At 44.5% G+C, this 23938-nt stretch overlaps 1 protein-coding gene and 1 non-coding gene across 2 annotated transcripts in view; one reads left to right on the top strand and one right to left on the bottom strand.

Annotated features, from left to right (window-relative positions):
• DPYSL5 (dihydropyrimidinase like 5) overlaps positions 1–23938 on the top strand; it is an 88498-nt gene that overhangs the window by 42589 nt on the left and 21971 nt on the right. The window contains exons 3-5 of the mRNA XM_057742628.1: positions 20207–20365; positions 22365–22544; positions 23347–23415. Coding sequence (XP_057598611.1) covers positions 20207–20365; positions 22365–22544; positions 23347–23415 — 408 coding nt within the window. The remainder of the gene's footprint in view (positions 1–20206; positions 20366–22364; positions 22545–23346; positions 23416–23938) is intronic.
• LOC130857887 (U6 spliceosomal RNA) lies at positions 7088–7191 on the bottom strand. The gene has a single exon (XR_009054889.1). It is a non-coding gene; the product is annotated as a U6 spliceosomal RNA (small nuclear RNA).

Raw genomic sequence — 23938 nt, 5'->3', positions numbered from 1 at the left:
ACAGCCTGTAGCACTCAGGCTGAGGCTCTGCACCCTGATAGATTGCTGCTGACCTACTTTGTACCTTCTAAGAAAGGTAGCAGTGGATTCGCTGTAAGCATCTGGGTTTATGATAGAATAATAACCTCAAGGAAAAGCTCACCCGTGTGATTAGCCTACAGAGAAAGAGAGATCGAGTTGCATCTTTTTGTTCTTGTCCGACAGATCCTCAGGGACTTGAACTCTGCACCCCCTGAGCTATTGCCTGCCTGTCAATTTGGCGGCAGCAGCCAGGGCTGGGAAAACAAAACAGTTGAAAGCCTGGCTTTTCCCAGAGCATCTGGGTCTCCATTGTACTGGGTCTAAAGGGATTTCTCTAGCACTTCTTTAACAAATGTTTTGCCCGCCTCTGCTTCTGTTAGAGGCTGTGACAGGCTCTGCCTGGCTCCCCTGCCTCTGCCTCCCTTGCTCACAGCCCAGTCACTTGATCCTCCTCCCCGCCCCCTCCACATCCTCCCAACCTGCAGGCCCCACCCTCCCAGAGGCCCAGGACCTCCTGCTTGTTAAAAATGCCCACATTGAAGAAGGAGGTTATCTCCTGTGGGGCGGCAGGGGCAGGGGTGGGGGAGGAGAGACAGTGGCACCAACTGTGTTAATAAAGGTCTAGGATTTCACTTGGGTCACGAAGGTCTTTTATTATTATTCTGCTTAGCTTACTTAAAAGTGATATTTATTCTTTTCTGTGAATCTAATATTACATAATAAGAATGTTAACGCAGGCTGTTGGGCTCCACCTCACCAATGGCTCTCCGTGGCCCGGTGGGAATATCAGGATCAGGCTTTTTAAACTACAGGCACAGCCCCTTCACTAAGATGATGATAGAGAGGGTGGGCATGGACAACGGGAAAAAGCTTCCTAGATGTCTTTTCTGCCTCCCACTCCTCCAAGAACATATTAAGAAGCACTGTCTAGGCTCATGGTTTTCAGTCTTTGGAAGCAAATTACAACAAAACTACTTTTTAAACAATATGTGTCCAGTCTGCCAAAAAATTGCAGAGGAAGGAACACTCCCAAGCTCATTCTATGAGGCCACCATCACCCTGATACCAAAACCAGACAAAGATATCACCAAAAAAATAAAAAGAAAATTACAGGGCAATATCACTGATGAACATAGATGCAAAAATCCTCAACAAAATACTCTCAGACAGAATCCAACAACACTCTAAAAGGATCACACACCATGATCAAGTGGAATTTATCCCAGGCATGCAAAGATTCTTCAATACATGCAAATCAATCAATGTGCTATATTATATTTAGAAATACATGTCCAGGCCTCTCTTCTCCCCTGTCCCCCACCCTCCACCCCAGACTAATGAAATCAGTGTCTCTAGGTCTGCCTCTTCCCCCATCAGTATTTTTTTTTAGAGCCTCCTTGATGATTCTAACACTACCATGCAGATTATTAAGGAATTTTCTAACTATTTTGAATGGCATGTTGTCTTGGCTATAACTCATGTTGCCCATCTGACCCTCACCTTATATGCCAGGATGACATCTGAATCCCCTTTGAAAGTTTGGGCCTGCCTTTGCTTCACCCTTGCCAGTATTACTTATTTGTTTCTCTCCTTCTATTCATTTTATAGGGTCCCATTATTGGGCTCCCAAACTCCAGCCTGGGGCCTAGAACCCCTGTACTTGCTAAGTGTCCCTGGCGCTGTGCTCTGCCCTCCTGTCTGTACCACAGAGACATCATCAGTGAGCAGGGAATTGGCCATGGCCAAGGTATCATCAAATGGAAGTCCAGCTGGGTCTGTCCCTCCTCTTTGAGGACCCAGAGACTCCCTCTTGTCTGTGCCAGGGCCATCTGGTCACCGAGACTAACTCAAAATCTGGTCACCTCCCACTAACTCAAAATCATCAGCAGCAGGACATCTATTCTTGCAGTCAAACCACAAGGGGAGCCAATCCTAACTGGAAGAGTGCTTGGCCAGCACAGGATCAGCCTAGCGGATATTCAGTGGCATCGGCTAGGATGGCCTGCCACGTCTCGCCCCCAGTGGAGGTTCCTGACCCTCCCTCCTCCTCCTCCACTGCAGAGGACTAAACCTGTCTGAGTCCTGAGATATGACACACTCAGACATAAATTCCCTTTGGTGTCCAGCCTGCCAACATTCTTACCAAGGAGCCCATTTATCCATTGGGCAGGCTGTTTTTGCTATTTTGCCTTTGAAACTCGTTCTTTTGGAATTAAACCTTTAAATGCTGCCCCCTGCCTTGCTTCTTTTTTCTTGACTCCAGTATTCTGTCCGTTTCTGTTCAATTCTAGCCAAAATGTCTTTCAAGTCTTTATCGGGATCCAGGCTTATATGCTCTTGCTTATTAGTTAATGTTCCCAAGTTCACTTCATTCCTGTAAAAAATTGGAGAGACCTTACAAATCTAGCCCCACCCTCCCATTGTAGGGAAAGAGAGTGAATGCATTGCCCAAAGTCCCAGAGGTAGTTGAACCAGAATGTAAGTTTCTTAGTCTGAGGCCCTTTTCACCGTACCACTCAGGGGCTCCTGAAACCCCAGATCTGGACAGTCACCCCTTTCACACAGCCTATGACCTCTTGGTGGGCTGCATGCAAATCGTTAACTGAACACTGTATGGCTGCAAACTTGCCTGGACAGGAAAAAGGCGTCACAGAACTGATGCCTCAGGCAGACAGCAGAGTAAGCTCTCTGTGCCCCCAAGACTGCGGCTTTATGACACACCACTGTCCCTAGAGGAATAAGATTGATGTCAGTACCTTAGAGCTGACAGTTTTTACCATTTACAGATGGTCATTGTGAGAATTAAATGAGGTGATGCACAAAAAACGCTCCATCCAGTGCCTGGCACAGAGTACATGCACAATAATTGTTAGTCCCCAGGCTGTGACTACGGGCTTCCACTCTAGGCATGGCCTTGGCTCTGTCTGGTTTCTTGGGTTACTTGACCCACCCACTTTGGCTTTGCAATGAGATTGTTCTACTGTCCATCTAGCTCCCATGCTGCCTGTGTCCCGGCTTTCCCAGCAGGGTCATGTCCTGCTTGGAAACTTGCAGTGGCTCCCTATTGTCTAGTTTGGAATCCTGGAGCATCACCCTGGACAGCTCCGCGTCTGACTGTGCCCTCTCCATCCAGTCCTCACTCCCAATGTGTGCCCCTCCATCAGGAAGGGGCTTTTCTCAACCCCTTCCCCTATGCGTGTCCCATGCTCCCTCCTGCCATCCCTTCCTGCCCGTCCACAGAAGACCTTCACGACCTGCCAAGCTCGTGTCACATTCTTCTTGCAGCTAATTCAGCCCCAGGATCCACTTTCTTCTCCCCAACAGAAATGATGTGTCATCCTGGGGCTTTCAAACTGTTTCCTGTGTAAACTTTGTCTCTCAACTGGATTGAAAACTTTGAAGGGCAGAGAGACCACTTGTGTGTGTGTGTGTGTGTGTGTGTGGCTGCGTTGGGTCTTCATTGCTGGGCGTGGGCTTTCTCTAATTGCAGCGAGCGGCGGGTACTCTTCATTGCAGTGTGGGGGCTTCTCATTGCCATGGCTTCTCTTGTTGCAGAGCATTGTCTCTAGGCACGTGGGCTTCAGTAGTTGCAGTGCGTGGGCTCAGTAGTTGTGACTTGCGGGCTCTAGAGCACAGGCACAATGGTTATGGCACACGGGATTCGTTGCTCCACGTCATGTGGGATCTTCCCAGATCAGGAACCAAACCCATGTCCCTTGCATTGGCAGGCAAATTCTTAACCACTGCGCCCCCAGGGAAGTCTGAGACCACAATTTATATTTAACTCATGACTCACCACAGACTCACCTAGATTTAAACATGTAGTAGATGCTCAAGAAATTGATGAATGTCAGCATAAGGTGGCAGTCGTGAGCATAGACTGGGGCAGACAGCCAGCCAGAGTTTGAATTTCAGCTCCACATTTACTGGTTGTGTGATTTGGACACGTTAATCTCTCTGTCCCTTGTTTTCTTTCTCTGGAAAATAGAGATTATGATAATACTTTATGTGTGTTGAGTTACTACTTGTAGAGAACTTAAAATAGGACTTGGTAGTTCCCTGAGGGTCTAGTGGTTGGGACTCAGCACTTTCACTGGTCAGGGAACTGAGATCCCACAAGCTTCGTGGTCAAAAATAAAAAATGAATGAAAATTTAAAAATAAAAAATAAATTGAAAAAATAATACTTGGTGCTTATTAAGCACTATATGAGTGTTTGTTAAATCGATTGTGCTGATTGAGAACCAACCCCTGGAAAATCCATTTGTACAGTTTCCTCACAAGCATATGTATTAAAATGTTAGACATCAAATAGGAACTGAAAAATTGGTTTCTATCTTTACTGTCAGGGTTGACTGTGTGTGTTGTAGACTTCAAATGGAGCCTAAATAATACTGGTGATGAATTCTAGATAATTTTCTTTCTCCTTTCTTTCTCTTAAAAACAGAAATAACCAGTCATAAACTCAGCAGATAGCAGAAGCTATTTAAAGATGTCCCACTTCAAATCAGATATCTCGTATAACAAAACCTTGCTGGCAACTGTCATTGTACATCTACATTAATTGGCAGGCCAACATGTAGGCCAAGCTGACTTCTTAGAACAAATGTAAGAGAGGAGATCTATCATTTCTTACAAATTTTTACATCCAGTATTGGAAAAAATCTCCTATGGTGACCAAGCAGCTCCTCAACTCCTAGAATAAGAGAGTTTGCAAAGAATTGATCTATACAGAGAGATTATTGCTTTTTAAACTTTTTGTTCAAGAATAGAGATAAATGCACCCTTTGTGATTGAACCCGAGCATTTTGGAAACCTTTCATACCTCATACAAGTTCTACTTTTATAATCTCATCCTCTGGGGTTTAAAAAAAGAAAGAAGAAAAATGCATCATCATTGTATTATACTTCAGTGATGCATGTAGTATGTGAATGATGTCTTTTTCTTCTTTCTGTTTCTTTCTTGAAGCCTGAATATTTTTTAATGTTTCAAGAAATATTTGAATAAGGGCTTATGGAAGGCTTCAAAAATCTCAGTTGAAAATATCTCTTCTCCCAAATCTTGCTGAGGTTGCCTCTGACCTGAAGTTGCCATATTTCTGTATTGAATGTCAGGTGCACATCTTAGAATGGTTCACTGGCAGGTAGAAATGTGTTCAGATGCCGTATCTTCTTTCCTTGGTGGTTTCTGCCTCATTGTTCCCCCAGGGTATCCCTGTAGTCAACCATGTTTTCCTCTCCTTCTGATCCTTTATTTCTTGTTAATTAAAGGTTAGGAGCTATAAGGATCACTAATTAGTGACCATATGAGGATAAAGCTGTAGGTCAACTATAGTTAAGAACTTTCTCATTAACCACTGTTCCTCTCTCACACCACACACACACACACACTCACACACGTAGACACGTTCACATACTCACTCTCACACAGTCTCACACTCACATACTGATTCTCACATGCACACACGACTCACTCATGCACACTGTTTTAGAGCTGGAAGTGCCATTGGAGATTGATGAATCCAACCCCTCATCTATAAATAACTTTCCTCATTAGATTAAACTCTCCACAGTGTTCTCAATAGTTAAAAATAAAATTAAACTTGATGTATGTTGGTGAACTCTATTCTTGGGAAGAGTATTTATAGAATGAAGAAGACCATGATTGGGTAACCCAGGAAGTCACCTTTTTTTCTTAATCTTCGTGTTATACTTTTTTTTTTAAACAACTTGATTATGGTATAATTGACATACAATAAACCACGCATTATTTTTTTTATTTTTTATTTGTAAATAACAGAACATGTTAAAAATGAAAAAAATTGAAAGCATTCTTATTGAGCAACTCAGTAAACTGAAAGAGTAAAGTAAAAGAGGAAGAGAGTTTTAGAAAAAGTCCATTGTATAGTAAAGTTTCAAAGCTGGTTCAGTAATTAATTCCAAGAGTATTGAGCATCTGCTGAAGCCACACATTTTTAAAGTGTATAGTTTGATACGTTTGGTCATATGTATGTACTGTGAAGCCATCACCTTTAATATAATAAACATATGCATCACCCCCCAAAGTTTCTTTGTGTCCCTTTTAATCCTTCTCTGCCCCTGGCAACCACTGATCTGTTTTCTATCACTATAGATTAATTTGCATTTTCTTACATTTTATATAAGTGGAATAATACAGTATGTGTTTCTTTTTTGGTCTGGTTTCTTTGACTTAGCATTATTAAGTTTTTGGCTATTACAGATAAAGCTACTGTGAATATCTATGTACAAGTATTTGTGTGGATATATCCTTACATTTCCTTGTGTAATTACCTAGAAGTGAGACGCCTAGAATGCGCTGGGTGTACATTTAGCTTTTTAAGAAATTTCTGAAGTGGTTGTAACATTTTCTATTCCAATTTTTGCCATGAGTTGCTATGGTCAGTCTTTTTAATTTTAGCCATTCTAACAGATGAATCAGCGGTAGTTCACTGTGGTTTCGGTTGTGTGTGTGTTTTGTTTTTGTATTTTTTGTTTGGCTATGCTGCGTGGCTTGTGGGATCTTAGTTCCCCGATCAGGGATTGAACCCAGGCCCTCGGCAGTGAGAGCATGGAGTCCTAACCACTGGACCGCCAGGGAATTCCTGCTCACTGTGATTTTAACTTGCATTTCCTTAGTGTTGCATGTCTTTACATGCACATATTTGCCCTCTCAATATCTTTGGTGAAGAGTTCACATCTTTTGCCTATGTTTTGAGCCATTGGTCTTTTTTTTTTTCTTATGAAATGTAAATAATAGATAAATCTTTACTTCTTTCCTTCTAGCTTTATTGAAACTGCATAAGTTTAAGATGTACAGCATAATGATTTGACTTATATACATTATGAAATGATTGCCGTAATAAGTTTAGAGAACATCTCATTCTGTATAGATATAAAAGAAAAGAAAAAGAAAAAGCTGTTTTCCCTTATGATGAGAACTCTTAGGATTTACTCTCTTAACAACTTTCACATATAACATCCAGGAGTGTTAATTGTATTTATCATGCCGTACATTGCACCCCTCGTACTTATTTACCTTATAACTGAAAAATATGGAATGTTTCATTAATCTGTATGTCATCCCTTGCGGGGACCATGCTAATCTTCTCTGTATTGTTCCAAACTTAAATCTTCTCTGTATTGTTCCAAGTTTAATGTTGCCTAAGTGAGCACTGTTGGTCTTCTTTTTATTGGGTTGTCAGAGTTGTTTATATATTCTAGCTACAGTCATTTCTTGGGTATATGTTTTCTCCCAGGCTATGACTTCATTTTCTTAACAATGTCACTTAGAAGAGCAAAAGTTTTTCATTTTGAAGTTCAATTTATTGATTTTTTTCTATCAGTTTGTTTTTTGTGCTATAATTAAGAAATTATGAAATCCAAGGTCACTAAGATTTTCTCCTATGTTTTCTTTCAAAAGTTTTATAATCTCTGCTTTTACACTTAGGTCTATGATCCATTTCAAGTTAGCTTTTATATATGGTATCCAGTAAGGGTTGAGGTTCAGTTTTTTGTATATGGCTATCTCATTGTTCCAGCACCACTTGTTGAAAAGATTATCCCTTGTCAAAAATCAGTTGACTATATATGTGTGTGTCTATTTTTGTCTCTTTTTGGTTCTTTTGATCTGTTTATCTATCTTTACACCAGTACCACACTGTCTTGATTATTATAGCTTTACAGTAAGTCTTGAAAACCAGTAGTATAAGTCCTCCAAGTTTGTCCTTTTTGAAAGTTGTTTTGGCTATTCTATCTCTTTGGAAGCAAACTCTTTTAGTGCAGGCTGTAAACTAAAAACTTAAGAGAACTATAAACAGAGTGCATTAACCAAGCACGTGATAAACATTCTCAACCCTTAGCATGGTCCCTTTCTGTTAGCTAAAAGTTAAGAATTTTCTTTAAAATTTTCTCAAGTTTTTTGGAGAGAAAAAAAATCTGTGATGTTTGTGTGTATTGAAAGGAACTTTATTGGGTGCTGGGGGTTCAGGTGAGGTCCATGAGGATGTTGTCCTCCATGACACTTGGCTACATATTGACCTCGATACATTATCTTCACATGATCCATTTCCTTATGTACAATATTGTGATGATGTCATAGGGGAGCGTTCATTCTGCTCCCTCTTGTTCCCTCTTTGTCTTATAATACATTTAGAGTCGGTGGAGAACAGAAGCGGCCCGGGGAGTTCGGAGCGGACTAGATTAGGATAAACTTTCGTGAACTAAAATTCTAACCACTGAGCGGCTGCCACCCTCGCCCCTTCCCTCTGTCAGGTTTCCATTCTGTTTGGTACCCTTTGTTACCACCAGGCCTGGGCTGTAGCTCTTTCCTGGTCTGTTGCCCTGACTCTCATTTTGCCAGGCTGAAGATAAGAACTAGGACTCATATTTGGGAGAGCACTTTGGCTCTGAATCTCTAAGCCCAAGACTTAGTGGCCCATCAAAGAGTCTATTTTTCCTGCTGTGTGGAAACTACAGTGTTCAGAATGGAGCATGTGGAGCCTCTCACGGGCTCTGGGCTCCCAGACCCCAGGTAGAACCTGGCAGTGCGTGGCTCTCCACAGCACCTGCAGCTGGGCTTCCATCCCTGCCCCCTCTGGTAGGGCTGCACTGAGCTGTCAGGCCCAGCACGTCTGTATCCTTTATACATGTCTCGTGATCTTTAAATCCCCCTCAGGCAGGGCTTATTTTCCTTCCTTTCCAGGTGAGGAAGCTGAGTCTCAGGGGGTGAAATACCTTGCCAAGCTAGTAAGTACAGGCACAGGCCTCCCTGCCTCCCCACCTTGATTCCAGCCTGCATTCCCCAACATCAGTATCCCAGACGGCCTCAGGGCAGCCTTCCTCAGCAGTCTGATGGCACTGTTATCACTGAGCTTTGGGACCAAGATGAAGATGTGCCAACGCCGGAGTAGATGATGGAAGGAGAGCAGGTGGGGTTACATGTGGTTTATTTCTGGGTTGTTGATAAACCCTTCTCTCTGGCAGCTGTGGGCAGCCTAGACATTTAATAAAGTTGGTCATAGCCTGCTTGCCTGTAAACTTTTCTGCGTTGGGATTGGAAGGGGCTCTGCTAAGGAGGAGGATGATAAAGGGTGTCTCTGGGCTCTATTTTAGAACGGTTTCCCTAGGCCCCCGGCTTCTCAGAAGCTGGCAGCCATGTTCTCTCCGCCACATAACTCCCTCTGAGGATCATCTCCAGTCTCCATGGTAACTGCATGTCGGGAGACAGGCTGCTCTGTTCTGTGGCTTTGTATTAAACACAATGAATTTAAATTGGATGCTCAGCAGTGAAGATAATCATTCTGGATTAGAGAGACGCCTGGAGCTCCTCATTTCATAATTTTAGATGTTGGCACGATTCTCAGCTTTAGCCTTGTAATTCAAGTCCAAGACACACCTACCCCTCTGTTTCTAAACTGCAGTTAGATCCAGTTTCACGTGGGCTTTTCTGCATCCTTTGACAGAGGAATCTCAGAGCCAGGGAGCCGCAGTCAGGCCAGTCTATTCCGAGCTCTAGAAAGGGCTGCATAATGGAAAGGAGACCTGGGGCACTAGAGGCGGATGGACCCTCATTCAGTCTGACTGCGTGATTTCCTCTGAGCACCATTTTTCTTATCTGTGAAATAAAAGGAGTAACTTCTACCCTATAGAATCATATGTTTTTAATTTTATTGTGATGAAATATAATTTGATAACATAAAATGTATCATTTTAACCATTTTTAAGTGTACAGTTAAGTGACATTAAGTACGTTCACAATGTTTTCACCACAAAAATCCACCTCCAGAACTTTTTCATCTTCCCCAACTGAAACTCTGTACTCAGTAATGCTAACTTCCCCATCCCTCACTCCCCTCAGTCCCTGGCAACCACCACTACACTTTCCATCTCTATGAAGTTGACTACTCCAGGGACCTCATACAAGTGGAATCATGCAGGTTTTGTCCATTTGTGACTGGCTTATTTCACTGAGCATAACATCATCAAGTTTCAGCCATGTTTTAGCATATGTCATAATTTCTTTCCTTTTTAAGGTTGGATAACATCCATTTTATGTATGTACCACATTTTGTTTATCCATTCATCTGTCGATAGACACGTAGTTGCTTCCATATTTTGGCTATTATGAATAATGCTGCTATGAACATGGATATGCAAAATCTGTGTCCTTCTTCCCTGGCAGTCTGATGGTTAAGACTCCAAGCTCCCAACGCAAGGCGGGCACAGGTTTGATCCCTGGTCAGGGATCTTGCGGAACTAAAAACAAAATCTGAGTCCTTGCTTTAACTTACAGAGTCATTTTGAGAATCAAATAACATAATAAATATTAAGAACATTGTACAAAGCAGGCTGTCGATAAATGTTCATTTCTTTCCTGAAAGTGCATTTGGCCCAGGTGCTAACTGCCACAGTGGTCCAATGACTTCCGTGGGAGTGGTGTCACTTTTTGCTGGCTGGTTGCTTCTGTGTCCCTGGGACAGGCTAGTCTGTTGGGTCTGGGAATTAACACAACTCATTCCAAGATTTAAAGGAAATGTCTTAACCGTGGAAATGTGCTTTGTCTCATGATAAAAACCATGTATGCGTTTCCATTTCTCCCACCATTTGGTATTCATGTATTCCTAGTTCCAAAATGAGAAGATGTATATACTTCCTTATCTGTGGTCTATTTTAAGTATCCCGGCTGGGAGACCCTGAAACTGCGTGGGATTGCCCCAGGCTGTGAGGCTCTGTGCTTAGTTACTATTTGTCGGTATCAGATCGATTCTCAGTGTTACAGAAGAGTATGAGATTTGGAGTAAAAATACCTGGATCAAAATTTTGGCTCATCTCTCAAAAATTGAGATGGTGAAAACATCTGTCCAACCCAGTGGTCGTGAAGATTAGGTGAGGGCAGCACTTTGCTGTGCAGGTGACCCTCTCCTAGAGCACTTCGTGGGGACTCTATGTTGGTCTGCATCCCTCCAGGAGATTTTCTCTGGGTCTTATTTCATCCGAAAGTTTCTGTAGTGGGCGTTACACCCCTGCTGCCTTGGGTTCCTCCGAGGGGGTGAAAATCTGGAGCCAAGGAACCATCTTTCCCTGAGGGGTCCTCTGAAATTAGCCTTTCCAGGCTTAGCTGGCACTTCTGCCACCAGCCTGCTGCACAAGCAGCCCTGCAGAGAGCCAGCACCTCTTTGTCTTCAGGAATTTGCAACAGAAGGGAAGGGGGAGCAAGAGCTCTTGCATAGCCTCCTTCTGACCCCTGCCTGACCCAGCTTCTCCCTGCAGCTTGGCAATCAGTCTTGTTCTTTATTGATGGGGTTGAAGGGGGGAGGGGAGATGTGGACTTCACACCGAATCTCAGACCTTTCTCTCACTCTCAACAGTGCTTGCAGCTGGCTGTGTCCTGTGCACCCGGGGTCTACCTGTTGAGCAGGAGCCAGGCAGCCTTAAATCAAGGCTTCCTGAGCAGATGTGTTCACTGTCCCTGGGACCTGAAGGCTACCCTGGTCTGCTCACCTCTGGGAGGGGGAGCTTGGGTTTCCCGTGAGGGCATCTTAACGTCTAGGGCAGTTCACTTCTTCTTGAAGCCAGTGAGCCAGGGAGATTCTTGCGCTGGTGACAGGGTTTTCTTGGCTTCCATAATCCCATGCCAGCCTGCTCTTCCTCCTGCCTCTTGGCTCTCCTTCCCGGTCTCCTGCCCATGGTTTGTCTTCATCTTACTCCTCTCCTCTGTGGGTGCTTCTCAGGATCCTATTTCAGATTGCCTTCACCTCCTACCTACCCTCTCTCCCCAGGTGATCTGTTACTGATGACCCACGTTTGCAGCTATAGCCTATGCACCTCCACCCTCCTGCCCCAAACTCAGCACATCCGCCACAACCCCGCTCCTCTAATGGGGACCCCTCCTTCCGGGAGTGGCACCCCCATCCTCCTAAGCCAGAGTCACTTGCTCAAGACCACAAGACTCCTCAGAGATAAAGTCAAACCTCAGACCCAGAACTGCCAGGCTTGCAGGTTCAGGGCTCTCCCACCAGAGCATCCTACCTCTACACACCAGCAGAGAATTGAACTGTATTTCTTACAAACATAAAAATTCAGATGTCACTCTAAGCCCCAACCAAACTCTGCTCTGGGACCCCTCCCCATTTTTGGCTGTGCTGGACCTCCACTTGGACCCCTTTGTCGGCTGTCCCTGGCCCCTGGGCTCCCCACTCCCTCGGCCATCCCAGGCTTCACAGAACTGGCCCCTTCGCAGAACTGGCCCCTTACAGTGGCATGCTCACTTCAGCCTGCTCCTGTTGATTCTGTAGTGCATTTCCCATAGGATTTTCTTAAACCTCATCTTGGCTCAGACCAGCACTCCTAATCTTCCCAAAACTTTTCCTCTCTTTTGCTAAGAAGTCTCGGGCCAAGGGTCTGGGCACACTCAGCTCCCCTCCATGTCACCTCTAGGGTCATCCCCTCCTCTCTCCACCCCTCTCCTGAATGGATGGGAAGAGATGTCCTTCCCAGCCTAAAAGATATGAGTATCAACCCTCAGTTTCCTCATCTGAATCATGGGGGTAATAAGGCACATGTTTCACAGGACTGTTGGGAAAATGAAACAGCCACAGAGCACGTGTTCAATGGATGTTGGTTATAATTAGCGATTTTCATCTCTGCTCCAATATCCCTCAATCAGCTCTACCTTAAGTTGTCTAAAAACTCCCTTCCCTCCTAAATTTGGTTGTTCCTCTCCTGATACTATTTTTTCAGCCACACAGGCATAAAACCTCCCCCGTTATTTACATCCCCTCCTCTTCTGCCATGACTACAGACATGTCCAGGGATGAGGAAGACCAGAGTCCTCTGCAAATGTGCTCCTAAACCCCACACTCCCGAAGCCCCCTCATCCCCCGCACCTCCACAACCCACAAGCTGCTAAACTTTGCTGAGCCATGGACCCCAAGTTCATCAAGGTCCACACAGCTTGGTCATGATCAGATCTGCCGCAGCTAAAACCAAACAGGTCTGTTCTCTGTCCTCCAGCTGTGCCCTCGGCTCTGCCCACATCATTTCCTACCCCAGAGTGTCACATCCTGTCCCTTCCAGCCCTCAGCCTGCCCATCCTACTGCGTCCTTCCCCTCCTCTGCGCTGTTGAACTTGGTACTGCTGTCATCATTGAGGAATGTTATCTTGTGCTGCTTGGTGCTCTCGTCATTTTGAAGTCATTTCTATTAGAAATGAGCTTTTTTCTTGTCCTGTTTGCTAACTGGACTCTAAGCACCTTAAGGTACTTATGTTTCTGTCTTCTTCTGGAGCATCTGATACATATAACATGGTGTGCACATTCGTGCTACCTACAAAGTATGCTTATTTTTTATTAACTATAATAGTGATGCTGGTATAAATCACTAGTATTTATTGGGCTCCTGCTATGTGCAGGTACTATCCTAGGTGCTTTACACACATTATCTCATTTAATTCTCATTGTAACCCCACCAGGGGTGTATTATGACTCCATTTTACAAATGGGGAAAATGGAGCTCAAAGAGATTAAATAACTTGCCCAAGATCTAATAACCATAGTGATGGAGCTAGGATCTAAACCTAGATCTGCCTGCCTTAAAGTCTGGTTCTTGTCACTATACTATTTTGCCTCTAAATGTAGCATCAATGTGCTTTTAAATGGCAGGCAGATTAAGTGTGGGAAAATGTCCTTTTCCCAAAGTATATTGCAGATTGAATGTTGCCTGTCCTCTGCAGAAAATTCAAAGAACGAAGGGTGAGTTTCAGACATGGTAATGCTTAGAGTGAGAGCATTGCAAAGTCAGGAAGCGGGACCATGATGATGCAGTAGCGGCTGGGAACCATGAGGTAGGAGTGAAAAGTAAAAGGAAGTTGAGAAGCGCAGTTAATTATAAATGTACAATTTAGAGAAAACCAGTCAACTGCAGAACGAGCTCAACAGGTCCAGAAAAGGCTTGGGAGCTGTTGTAGCCAGAGGGACAGTGGGTGGCCCCAAGGAACACCATGCATCACTTGGTGTCCTGGAGAAAAGCTGGTTTCAGGGGAGAGTTTGTGTTGTTTATTTTTCGGAGAAGAAGAGCATTTGATAAAAGGTGTTGGGGAGACTCCAAAAGAGGATGGAGCAGTGGTGGCATTCAAGTGTCCTGGAAGGGAATTGTCAGGGACAGGGGCAAGGTCCTGAGCCCCCGGTGTGAGCTGGATGAATTGGCAGTGAAGCCAGCATAAGCCTGTTGAGTGCGATCTCCCTAGATCGAGTCAACGTAGCTGATAAAAATGTGGGGCTCCGTGTTTAAAAATTATTAAGAATTTCAAGACGACAGCAGAGATTAAAGCAGGACAGAGCCCTTCTGAATGTAGGGCACTGTGGGACTGCACAAGCCACATGCCCATGAAGCTGGCCTTGGCTGCTGGGCATGTGTTTCAGGATGAGAAAGTGTTTACTGAATGCCAGGCATGGTTCTAAGTACGTACATACATCACCTCACTTGATGAAATGCTCAGGCCCTTCTTTGGAGAGTCTCTCATATCCCTAGGAGTGGTGCTGCTCGAGAGCTGGCTTTCCAGAGGGCCGGTGAGCAGGCGACAAGGTCCCTGAGGGTGAAGGAAGTTACTCAGCACAAGAGAGAACCCATTGAGCTGGTTATTTTTTTTCTCGTGTACTTCGAGGGAGTATGAGTAAAAGATGGAAGATAATTCCAATGTGAAAGAAAAGGAAGTGGTTCAGCAATTCCAAGAGAAGTAGACCCATCTGAACAAGTGATGGCTTTCTCAATTGCATTAAGAAATGTCGAAATGTTTGCGTTGGACTTAGCTTACAAAGCACACCCAAACACTTATTATTTGATTCTCAGTGTAGGATTGTTCCTTCTGTGAAGACTGAGTTGTCCTTAATCTATACATCTAGATAGTAGCAGAGCCTGCTCTTCTGATTCCAATCACCTCCCCTGAAACACCCCCCTTTTCTTTTTTTAATTGATTAATTTATTGACTGCGTTGGGTCTTTGTTGCTGCACGCGAGCTTTCTCTAGTTGTGGCGAGTGGGGGCTCCTCTTCGTTGCAGTGCGCGGGCTTCTCGTTGCAGAACACTAGCTATAGGCTCGCAGGCTTCAGTAGTTGTGGCACGTGGGCTCAATAGTTGTGGCTCCTGGGGTCTAGAGTGCAGGCTCAATAGTTGTGGCTCATGGGCTTAGTTGCTCCGCTGCATGTGGGATCTTCCTGGAGCAGGGATCGAATCTGCCCAGGCAGATTCTTAACCACTGCGCCACCTAGGAAGTACCCCCCTTTTCTGAGCACCAGTATGAAAATATGCTCCAGGAATTCTCTCCTCCAACCGTAATGAAAAACCCCACAGATAAGCTCTGGCCCAAGTACCTTGTCAGCAGCAGAGTACAAAGTTTGTGCCTTGACCTGTTGGTCCTAGGCCTTGGAGCCAGAGAATCAAAACTTTTCCTTTGGGGGCATGGTGGAGGGTAGAGGAAAAAAAAAAAACAAAACACAAAACCGTTGCTACTGGGAAATCAGCAAAATGTGATTAGAGCCGCAGCAATGTAGAAGTTGGTAGAGAATGTCTCGAGATGTTTGTCCTGACGAAACCAGGAAGGGCCAATGCTCTATTCTTTCTAACGCTGTGATGTCAGCAAATAAATTATATCTGAAATTTCTTTCCAACTTGCTGAGCAGGTCCCTGGTCAATACAGAGACCCCGTGTGCCCACAGTGGTCTGATAACTTCTGAAGCATAAAGATGACATTTATAATAACAGGTTTAGTCTGAGTTCAGAACAAGTTCCTGCCAAGTGTATGCCTGGAAACTGTCATAAAATGGATTACCATTAAGTATACTGGCTTTTCTTAGGGAACACGTGGACGTGACACTACTGGGCATCAAATAAATCCAGATTTACCCGGCAGTATGTCATCAATATCAAAAACAAAATAATGGAAACCCTTTGAAACAGTAAAATTATGTTTCATATCCTGTCAAATGTGTGTAATGATGCTGTGTCTATTGGTTAAACAAATGGTCCTAAAGTCCGTATTAACTTAATAGTGAGAGATGTGAAGTCTACATTCACAACAGAAATGAATGCCACGTACACAGTGGGGAATGCTTGGCTGGATAGTAGTTTATGTCAAAAAAAATAAGCTCTTGGGTTGATAAATGGGCAGTTCTGGTCAGCTACCAGGCTCCAGGAGACCCTAGTGAGTGAGCTGTTCCATGGTCATGTCTGGCATAATTGGAGATGCACGTGTATCAAGAAGCAGCAATTCCAGTTCCTGGCACCGTATACCCTGAATGCGGGGGCCGCCCTGGTGTGCGTGAGAATGCTTAAGCACCACGTGTAGCAGTCAATGTCTATGAACTCAGAAATGAATACATACCTGGAGGAGTGTTCATACAATAAATTAAAGTGAATGAAATATCTCTACATAAATGAATCTCAAAGATGTTGAATAAAAGAAGCAAGTTGCAAAAGGACATGGAAGGTATAATACCATCTGTGTACCTTTTTTAAATTTGCAAAACAAATATAGTAAAAGCAAAAAAACATGGATGGGAGAAATTTATACCAACCTCAGGGTTGAGGGATGGGACTAGGATGGAGGACTCCAGTTGTATTGGAAATATTTTCTTTCATTTTTTTAAGTAAAAAACATGTAAGGTAAATACAGTGAAAAGTTAACATCTGTTAAATTTGAGTAGTGGGTTCATAGTGTGTGTTGTATTATGTTCTGTACTTTTACTGTATGGTTGAAATGCTTCATAACTTTAAAAGAAAGTATTTTAAATACACAAACATGGTTAACTAAATTTTAAATAGTTATAATTGCCTCCAAATTTATTTTTTTTGTTATATTTTGAAAGTAATAAACTTTATGAAATAAATTTCAGAAAATTAGCAAAAATAAATTACTCAGAATCTCATCATCCAAAAACAGTCATTGTTAATGTTTTGGTATATTTCCTTCTATTTGTTTTCTTTGTGTGGGTGTGTGTGTATTTAAACATACTTCTTAGCATCCTGGGTACACATATTGAATTCTGCCTTTTTCACTCATTATAGCATCACCCTGGCTCCATGTTAAGACTTAGCCTCCATGAACATCCTTTCTATTGATTTCTAAAGATCTTTCACGGCTTACTTTTCTTGCATAGAAACAGTTATGAACATTCAGCAGTCACACAGTCACATTTCCTTTTGATTATCGTAAACATAATCCTTTTGAAAGCCTCCGGAACAGGATTGGGTCACGCTCTGCTGTTGATTTCTGCAAGGCTGTTTTGTGTGGGATAACAGTAAAAAGGTCTGTCACATCTGTGATATCACATTCCTGCGAAGACTGAGCTTGTCGGCATTCATCCCGTGGGTGGGAACTGCGCATATTTTAGAAGCCAGCTCTGTGTATATCTTGCCTGGGAGGAAACAAGCACTCGTGCACCCAGCATCTGGTCTGGGCTCCCTCCGAACGCGCAGCCGGGGGAGTGTTTGCATGGGGGAGTGTTTACTGAGCCCGTTCAACTCTCGCTTTGAGGCCTGGGGTAGCAGCAGTAATGATTATTTCAGATATTTATATGCCTCTTCCCAGCTTATAGGTCTTCTCACATCCACTGCCACCCGATCGTCTTTAAACCCCCAGAGGTGAGGGGCACAGCAGAGCAGACACACAGGATCATTGCCAGTAGGTGGGAAAGTCAGGACCATTGCTGGATGCTTCTGACTCCTTCCAGAACACTTTTCAGTTACTAGCCTCAGACCCAGGCAAGAGGAGCCCCTGCTGTATGTTCTAGACTCCAGGCAACTTCCCCATGTCTGCCCAGAGCTCACTGTCCCAATCCTGGACCACACTCTGGGGCTCTGGAATCCCCTGACAAAGGTCCTGAACACTGCCGGAGCCTACATTAGCCTGCATCTGTCCTCCTGGGGGCCAGACCACTGCTCTGTGCCTGCCTAGGCCCCAGGGCAGCATCCTGCAAGGGAGAGCAGAGCTTGGCTCTGCAGGCTGCAGGATGTATCCAGAGTTGGAGAGTATGGGCTGGAGGCAGGCTCAGAGTCTGAAAGCCAACATCCCCTACAGTTTAGCTCAGAACTGCAAGGACTCTGAGAACTCTGAACTCAAGCCTGGCCTCTCAGTCATTATGAAGATATATCCATTAGAATAGAAGCATAGAATATATTCTGTGTAACAGTTTGTTAGCTTGATCTGTAACTTTTAGCTAGAGATTCAGCAGGTAGACCTCCTTTTCTACTCTCAGAAACCCACACATGCTAAGAACGGTCTGGGCTCTCTTATTCCAATATGCTGTCTCTGGGTTCCCTTTTTTTCTAAGCAAGGCTACAGACAGACGAGGGAGTGCAAAGGAAAACAATCTTGAGCCACAGAAGAATTTAGTGTGTGAAATCCCAATATACCAGACACCCCCGTGTCCACACGTAAAAGCAAGAAATGCTTTTCAGGACAAAATAGAGTACAACCACCTGCTACAAGGGTGATCAGCCTGGCACGATTTGGCAAAATCAGAAATAGAAGCCAGCTAGTAAAGCTACAATCTGCTGCTCTTCCCCTCCTCTCCATCTCTGCCTCCCACATCACCGTTCCTACATGTGAACAGCAGAACTAGCACCCTCTGTTGGTTGCTTTAAGCTACACGAGAAGTCAGGCCCCTGGGTTTCCCAGGACAACAAGGGGACTAGTCTCACCCGCCCAGCCAGGGTCAGCATGGAAAATCAGTGTTGCAAGAGCTTTCATTGTAATTGTTGCTTGGCCACCGAACTAATTTTTTTCAGTCCCTTATTCCCCAGCAATACTTCTGATTTGTGATCAAGGATTTAACTGAATAGGGAAGCCTGAAATCATTAAGACAGTTTCATTGTGCTGTTTTCCTCCCATAAAGAAAACAGAGATAAACAACTAAACTCTGAATAATTAAATACACGTATTAGGACAAAATTTTACAAAGCAATGATTCTCTTCACTTTCACAGCTATCCAGCAAGGAAGCTATTCCCATGGTAAAGACTCGGCATCAGAATATTTTTAAAATAAATTAAATTTTAAAAAAAAGAGAGAGAAAAGAGAAAAAACATACAAAAAGAATCTGCATCACAAAGGCCAAGTAACCAGGCTGAAGTTATCCAACTGAGAGGTGGCATAGCAGGGACTCGAACTTGGAGCTGATTCCAAATCACTGTGAAGATCCAAATAGAAGAGTAGGTTTTGTCCAAATTTTAATTAACTAGGAAAAGAGAGTCACCTTATATCAAAGCCCTCACAAAGTCTCCCATACTATAGGGGTCTGTCTCAATTATTTTTATTTTAATAAAGTTTTTTTGGAGAACAACGCATTAGCCTGGAATAGCCTTTGGTCAGTGCTAGTTTCAGAAGCACACGGAGGTCACCTGACCAAACAGCTTTTTAAAAAAGTATGTGGGGGCAGATCTTTAATACAGATTTAGTAATTATTCCTGGGGGTATTCTTTGTGATTGCAAATGAGACTTTTTAAAGATTTCTTTTTAAGTGGTGTGATGTGGAGATGGTGGATAGGATAACTTTTCACTGATAAATCATACAGGGACCTAAAACGCTCTGTCTCCAAGACAGCTGGCAAGGAAGTTCATGTTCTTGGAAAAACTGAAGACAAAGCCCCTGATGCGAAGATGCCCATAAAAACATTGAATAGAATTGTTTCGTGAAATGTGAGAGAATAAAACAATATGTTCAAATTAACATTTTATTCACCATGGTTTACATATATATGTGCAACGAAAACAATAAATATTATAAGTAGACATATATTATGGTAGACATTTGATTACATCATCTATATATTCACATTGGTCAGAAACTGTTTGGGGGGAATCTTCTAATTGGGATATAGAGGCTCTGGTAACACACTAAGTGGTTTTTCCAAAGCACCGAGCTGCAACCAAGATGAGGAAGAAGCAGGTTTGTATGCTGGACCACAGAAATGATGAAGGTTACACACTGGCTCTTGTGTCAACAGACAGCTCCTTGTACAGTTTCCCAAACACCGCTGCACTTGGGCCTCCCAGCCTCCTGTGCAGGAGAGTCTGTGATTGTCTTGAATGTCCACCTGGGGACCCAGTGTCCCCGCGTCAGCAACTTGGGTGCGGGTAGAGATGTGACGAGGTTGCCTTTCCCGTCTCCCTCAGGCAGCACTAGTTGGAGGTACCACCATGATCATCGGCCACGTCCTGCCTGACAAGGAGACCTCCCTTGTGGATGCCTACGAGAAGTGCCGGGGTCTGGCTGACCCCAAGGTCTGTTGTGACTACGCCCTCCACGTGGGGATCACCTGGTGGGCACCCAAGGTAACAGCCCTGGGTGGAACCCTGGAAAAAGAACCAGGGCTCATTTTGGCAGAGGGGCCATTTGGTGGAAGCCAGCTGGGGGGTGATGCTGTCCTGCGGTGTGGAACACACCTCCCGTCACCATCCTAACTCCCCCAAATGCCGAAAGAAAAAACACTAATGAGTCTATAAGTGGCGGGGGTGGGGGAGGCTGTCTTGCTTAATGTAAACGTCCAGTTTTCTAGCGCTCTGACCACAAGGCGCTCAGTGTGTCTTGATGCTTTACATAAGGTGCTACTGACACCTAACTGGTTGCTGCTGAGTAGCAGGCTCAGTGAGGGTCAGCCGTGAGGGTCATATCGTTTTGTGCTTGGAGCGACAGCACTGAAGTCTCGGAACCAAGGGTCCCGTCCTGGCTCAGTGCCGCCTGGTAGGAATGGATTGGGGTGCTTCCTTCCTGCTGGGCCCCAGCTCCTGCTCTGAGTGCCCTGAGGCTGCTCCTGGTGTGTGGCTCCCACTGGGCCCTTTCTCAGTTCAGCCTCTGTGCCCTGGCTTTCCTGGCCTCCCGCTGCCCCGGCCCCACAGCCAGAGTCCAGTCGCTGCTCCCCAGATTCCCACTCCTTGTTCTTCCTGAGGACAGATACAGGCATTTAGATTCTGCTTCACTGCTGGAGTTTTACTGCCATTACGCCAGGGAAGCAGCCTGGATATTCATTCTCTCCTCAAGTGTTCATTAATCACCATGGGCCAGTACTTGAGGGGGTGCCCCAGAATCGTAAAAATAAACAGGCATGAAGAGATTTCACAAAGTTCTCCAGCTGCGGACCCTGATCTAAAGGGCCTGACTCCCTTCTGAGATGGTACCTAAAAGCCTGGCTGTACGTCTGCCCTCAGGTACAATCCTTCAGCGTGGGGCTCACCAGTCTCTTCCATTATATCCAAACTGGTGCTCGTGAGAGGCCTTGGAATCCCCCAACCTCACACATGAAGACCTCCTTCCTGGTACCGGGCACCTGGTGCAGACCACACTGAATGTCAGCCATCTTTTATCTCAGGTGGAGGTTTTGTCTATTTCGGACACCCTCGTAGGTGGGTGACCCCTACCCTGAGCCTCTCGCCTTTCCCTCCCCCAGTAATGGCCTGGAATAGAGGATCCACTCAGATTCTCAGCAACATTGAGGCCAGGCCAGTCATCCCTAAGTCCCCAGAGGTTGGGGGCATTTTCATGCATCTAGAATTTTAAATTCTTTTTTATAATAGTCAAAATTTTTTTCTAATTACAGATTTTAAAAATAGAAAAGAAAATGCATAATCCAGTCGCCCCAGCACAATCACTATTGTTATTTTAGCTTATTTCCTTCTGATCTTTTTTCATACCTGCTTTTTACATAGTAACTCTTTCGCTTAAGTGTGAGCATTTTCCATCTGGCTGCATGGTCTTCATGACCACCGATGCCATGGCCACCTAATGTGCTGTCAAGTAGATGAATCACAATTTATGTTCCTATTGTCGGACCAATGTTTCTTCCATTTTTTCCTAGTATAAATACTGTTGGGATGAATCTCCTTATTCACGTAGCTTTGCTTCATGTTTGGCTTTATCCCTAAATTAGATTTTCCCCAGGTCTCTGGATTCCTAGCATCAGCGTGCCTTCTCTGTGGCACCCCTTCCACTATGGGGGCCGAGGGAACGGGCCGCAGGTGTAAAAGTCCTTAGGGCACTTACCAATAAGGCTGATTTGGAGACAGAAACAGGAACAAGCTTATGTGATTGGAGAAACACGCAGATACCATTTCTATATTTGTGTCATGCTGGACAATTTTCAAAGCACTTCCGTATGCGTTTGCTCACGTGACCTCACAGGAGCCTTTGGAGGGGGAGGAGAGTGAGATACTGCAAGGTTGCGGGTGGTCATGTGGCGACCCTGCCGACTGAGCCACCTCTCCTCCGCGCTGGGCCAGCGTCCGCCGCGTGGCTATCTGTACTCACGTGGCCTCGCCTTTGCATTTTGCTCTCCAGGTGAAAGCAGAAATGGAGACCCTGGTGAGGGAGAAGGGTGTCAACTCGTTCCAGATGTTCATGACCTACAAGGACTTGTATATGCTTCGCGACAGTGAGCTCTACCAAGTGTTCCACGCTTGCAAGGATATTGGGGCGATCGCCCGAGTCCACGCTGAAAATGGGGAGCTCGTGGCCGAGGCAAGCCAGTAGAGAATGTTGGGGGAAGTGGGCGGGCACCAGTAGACACAGTTCTCAGGCGGATGCCTGACCACCCATGACCCCCCCTACAGGGTTCAGATGAAACAAATTATGAAAGAAAATGTGAGATGTTAACAGTCCAGATGACAGATCTTTGTCCCCAGATCCAAACTTTTCTAGTATCTTTAAAAAACAAATCTCTCTTTATGGTTCAAAAGGGTTTCTAGGCCTTGGATGACAATGTCTTCATTCTAATATGATATTTAAATTCCATTATCACAAAGGAATTCGGAGCACCTCTAAGAAATATTTTTAATGAGGTGTGACATACAGAATAAATAAGGGGCAGCATTCCACTTTCCTGTACCTCCTCAGAGGAGCCAAGGTGTTACAGAGATCTTCTCACTGGTACCAAGACAGACACGTTCCTTTGTACCACTGGGTCTTAAGGAGGATACTTGGGCTGAAGGTTAATCTAGGCATTTCTGGAAGCTGGAGATTTAACTAGATTTCCAGTGAGGAAATTCTGATTTTCAGATCAATAAAGAGTGCTTGTCTTTAGCGTCCCAGGCCTGTTGGCTGGTGACCGAACTGTATTTTTAAGAGGAAAAGATATTTGCAATCATGTGAACGGTGTCCCTGTACTAATCCTGCCCTCGTTAGAAGATGAGTATTACAGAAGTGAGAGAAGCAGCAAGCCTATTGGAGTGGGCTGTGCCGAGCATATGTTACTGCCCCTTGGGTTCAGTATTTTTTGTATCTCTGTGATTCTCTCAATTTTCTTTCCTTTGCTATTATTCAGGGTGCTAAGGAGGCGCTAGATTTGGGTATCACGGGCCCAGAAGGAATTGAGATCAGCCGTCCAGAGGAGGTAAGGAAGACATCCATGTTCTTTGTCAACTTCTTTCCTGTAGATTCACAGAATTTTTAGGATATAAGAAACATCAGTAAATACAAGTTGTATGGTATCTCTTTCTTCATGGGTGAAATTCCCATCTGGAAGCTTCCCAGGGAACAGCCTCCTCCATGCTGCAGCCAACCTGGTCTTGAGCTTCCTTGGGAAAGGCATCTTTGGGGAAACAGACCCACCTCATTGGGTTCAGATTTTGAGGGTCTGAGGGAGGCCATTGAGCATGCCAGGGGTTGCTTTGGCCAAAATTAAATGGGAGATAAAAGACAGATTGAAAGGGCCTTTAGATATTAGAAGAAATTCCAGACTATAAGCCAGTGAATCAGCATTTTGGGGCTGAGATCCCTGTGAGATTCTGAGGAAAACTTTGGACCTTTCCCCCCAGAAACAAAAGGCACATGCGTGTCTATGCTCTTTCCCCCTTTTCGTATTCCTCGCTGAGATGGTAACTAAGCCCTGCTCTCCCTCTGCCCTCTGGTTTTAT

Source organism: Hippopotamus amphibius, chromosome 7, assembly GCF_030028045.1.
Source record: "Hippopotamus amphibius kiboko isolate mHipAmp2 chromosome 7, mHipAmp2.hap2, whole genome shotgun sequence".
Classification (NCBI taxonomy): domain Eukaryota; kingdom Metazoa; phylum Chordata; class Mammalia; order Artiodactyla; family Hippopotamidae; genus Hippopotamus; species Hippopotamus amphibius.
The sequence above is the reverse complement of the archived record's forward strand: the minus strand, read 5'-3'. Positions and strand labels throughout refer to the sequence as shown.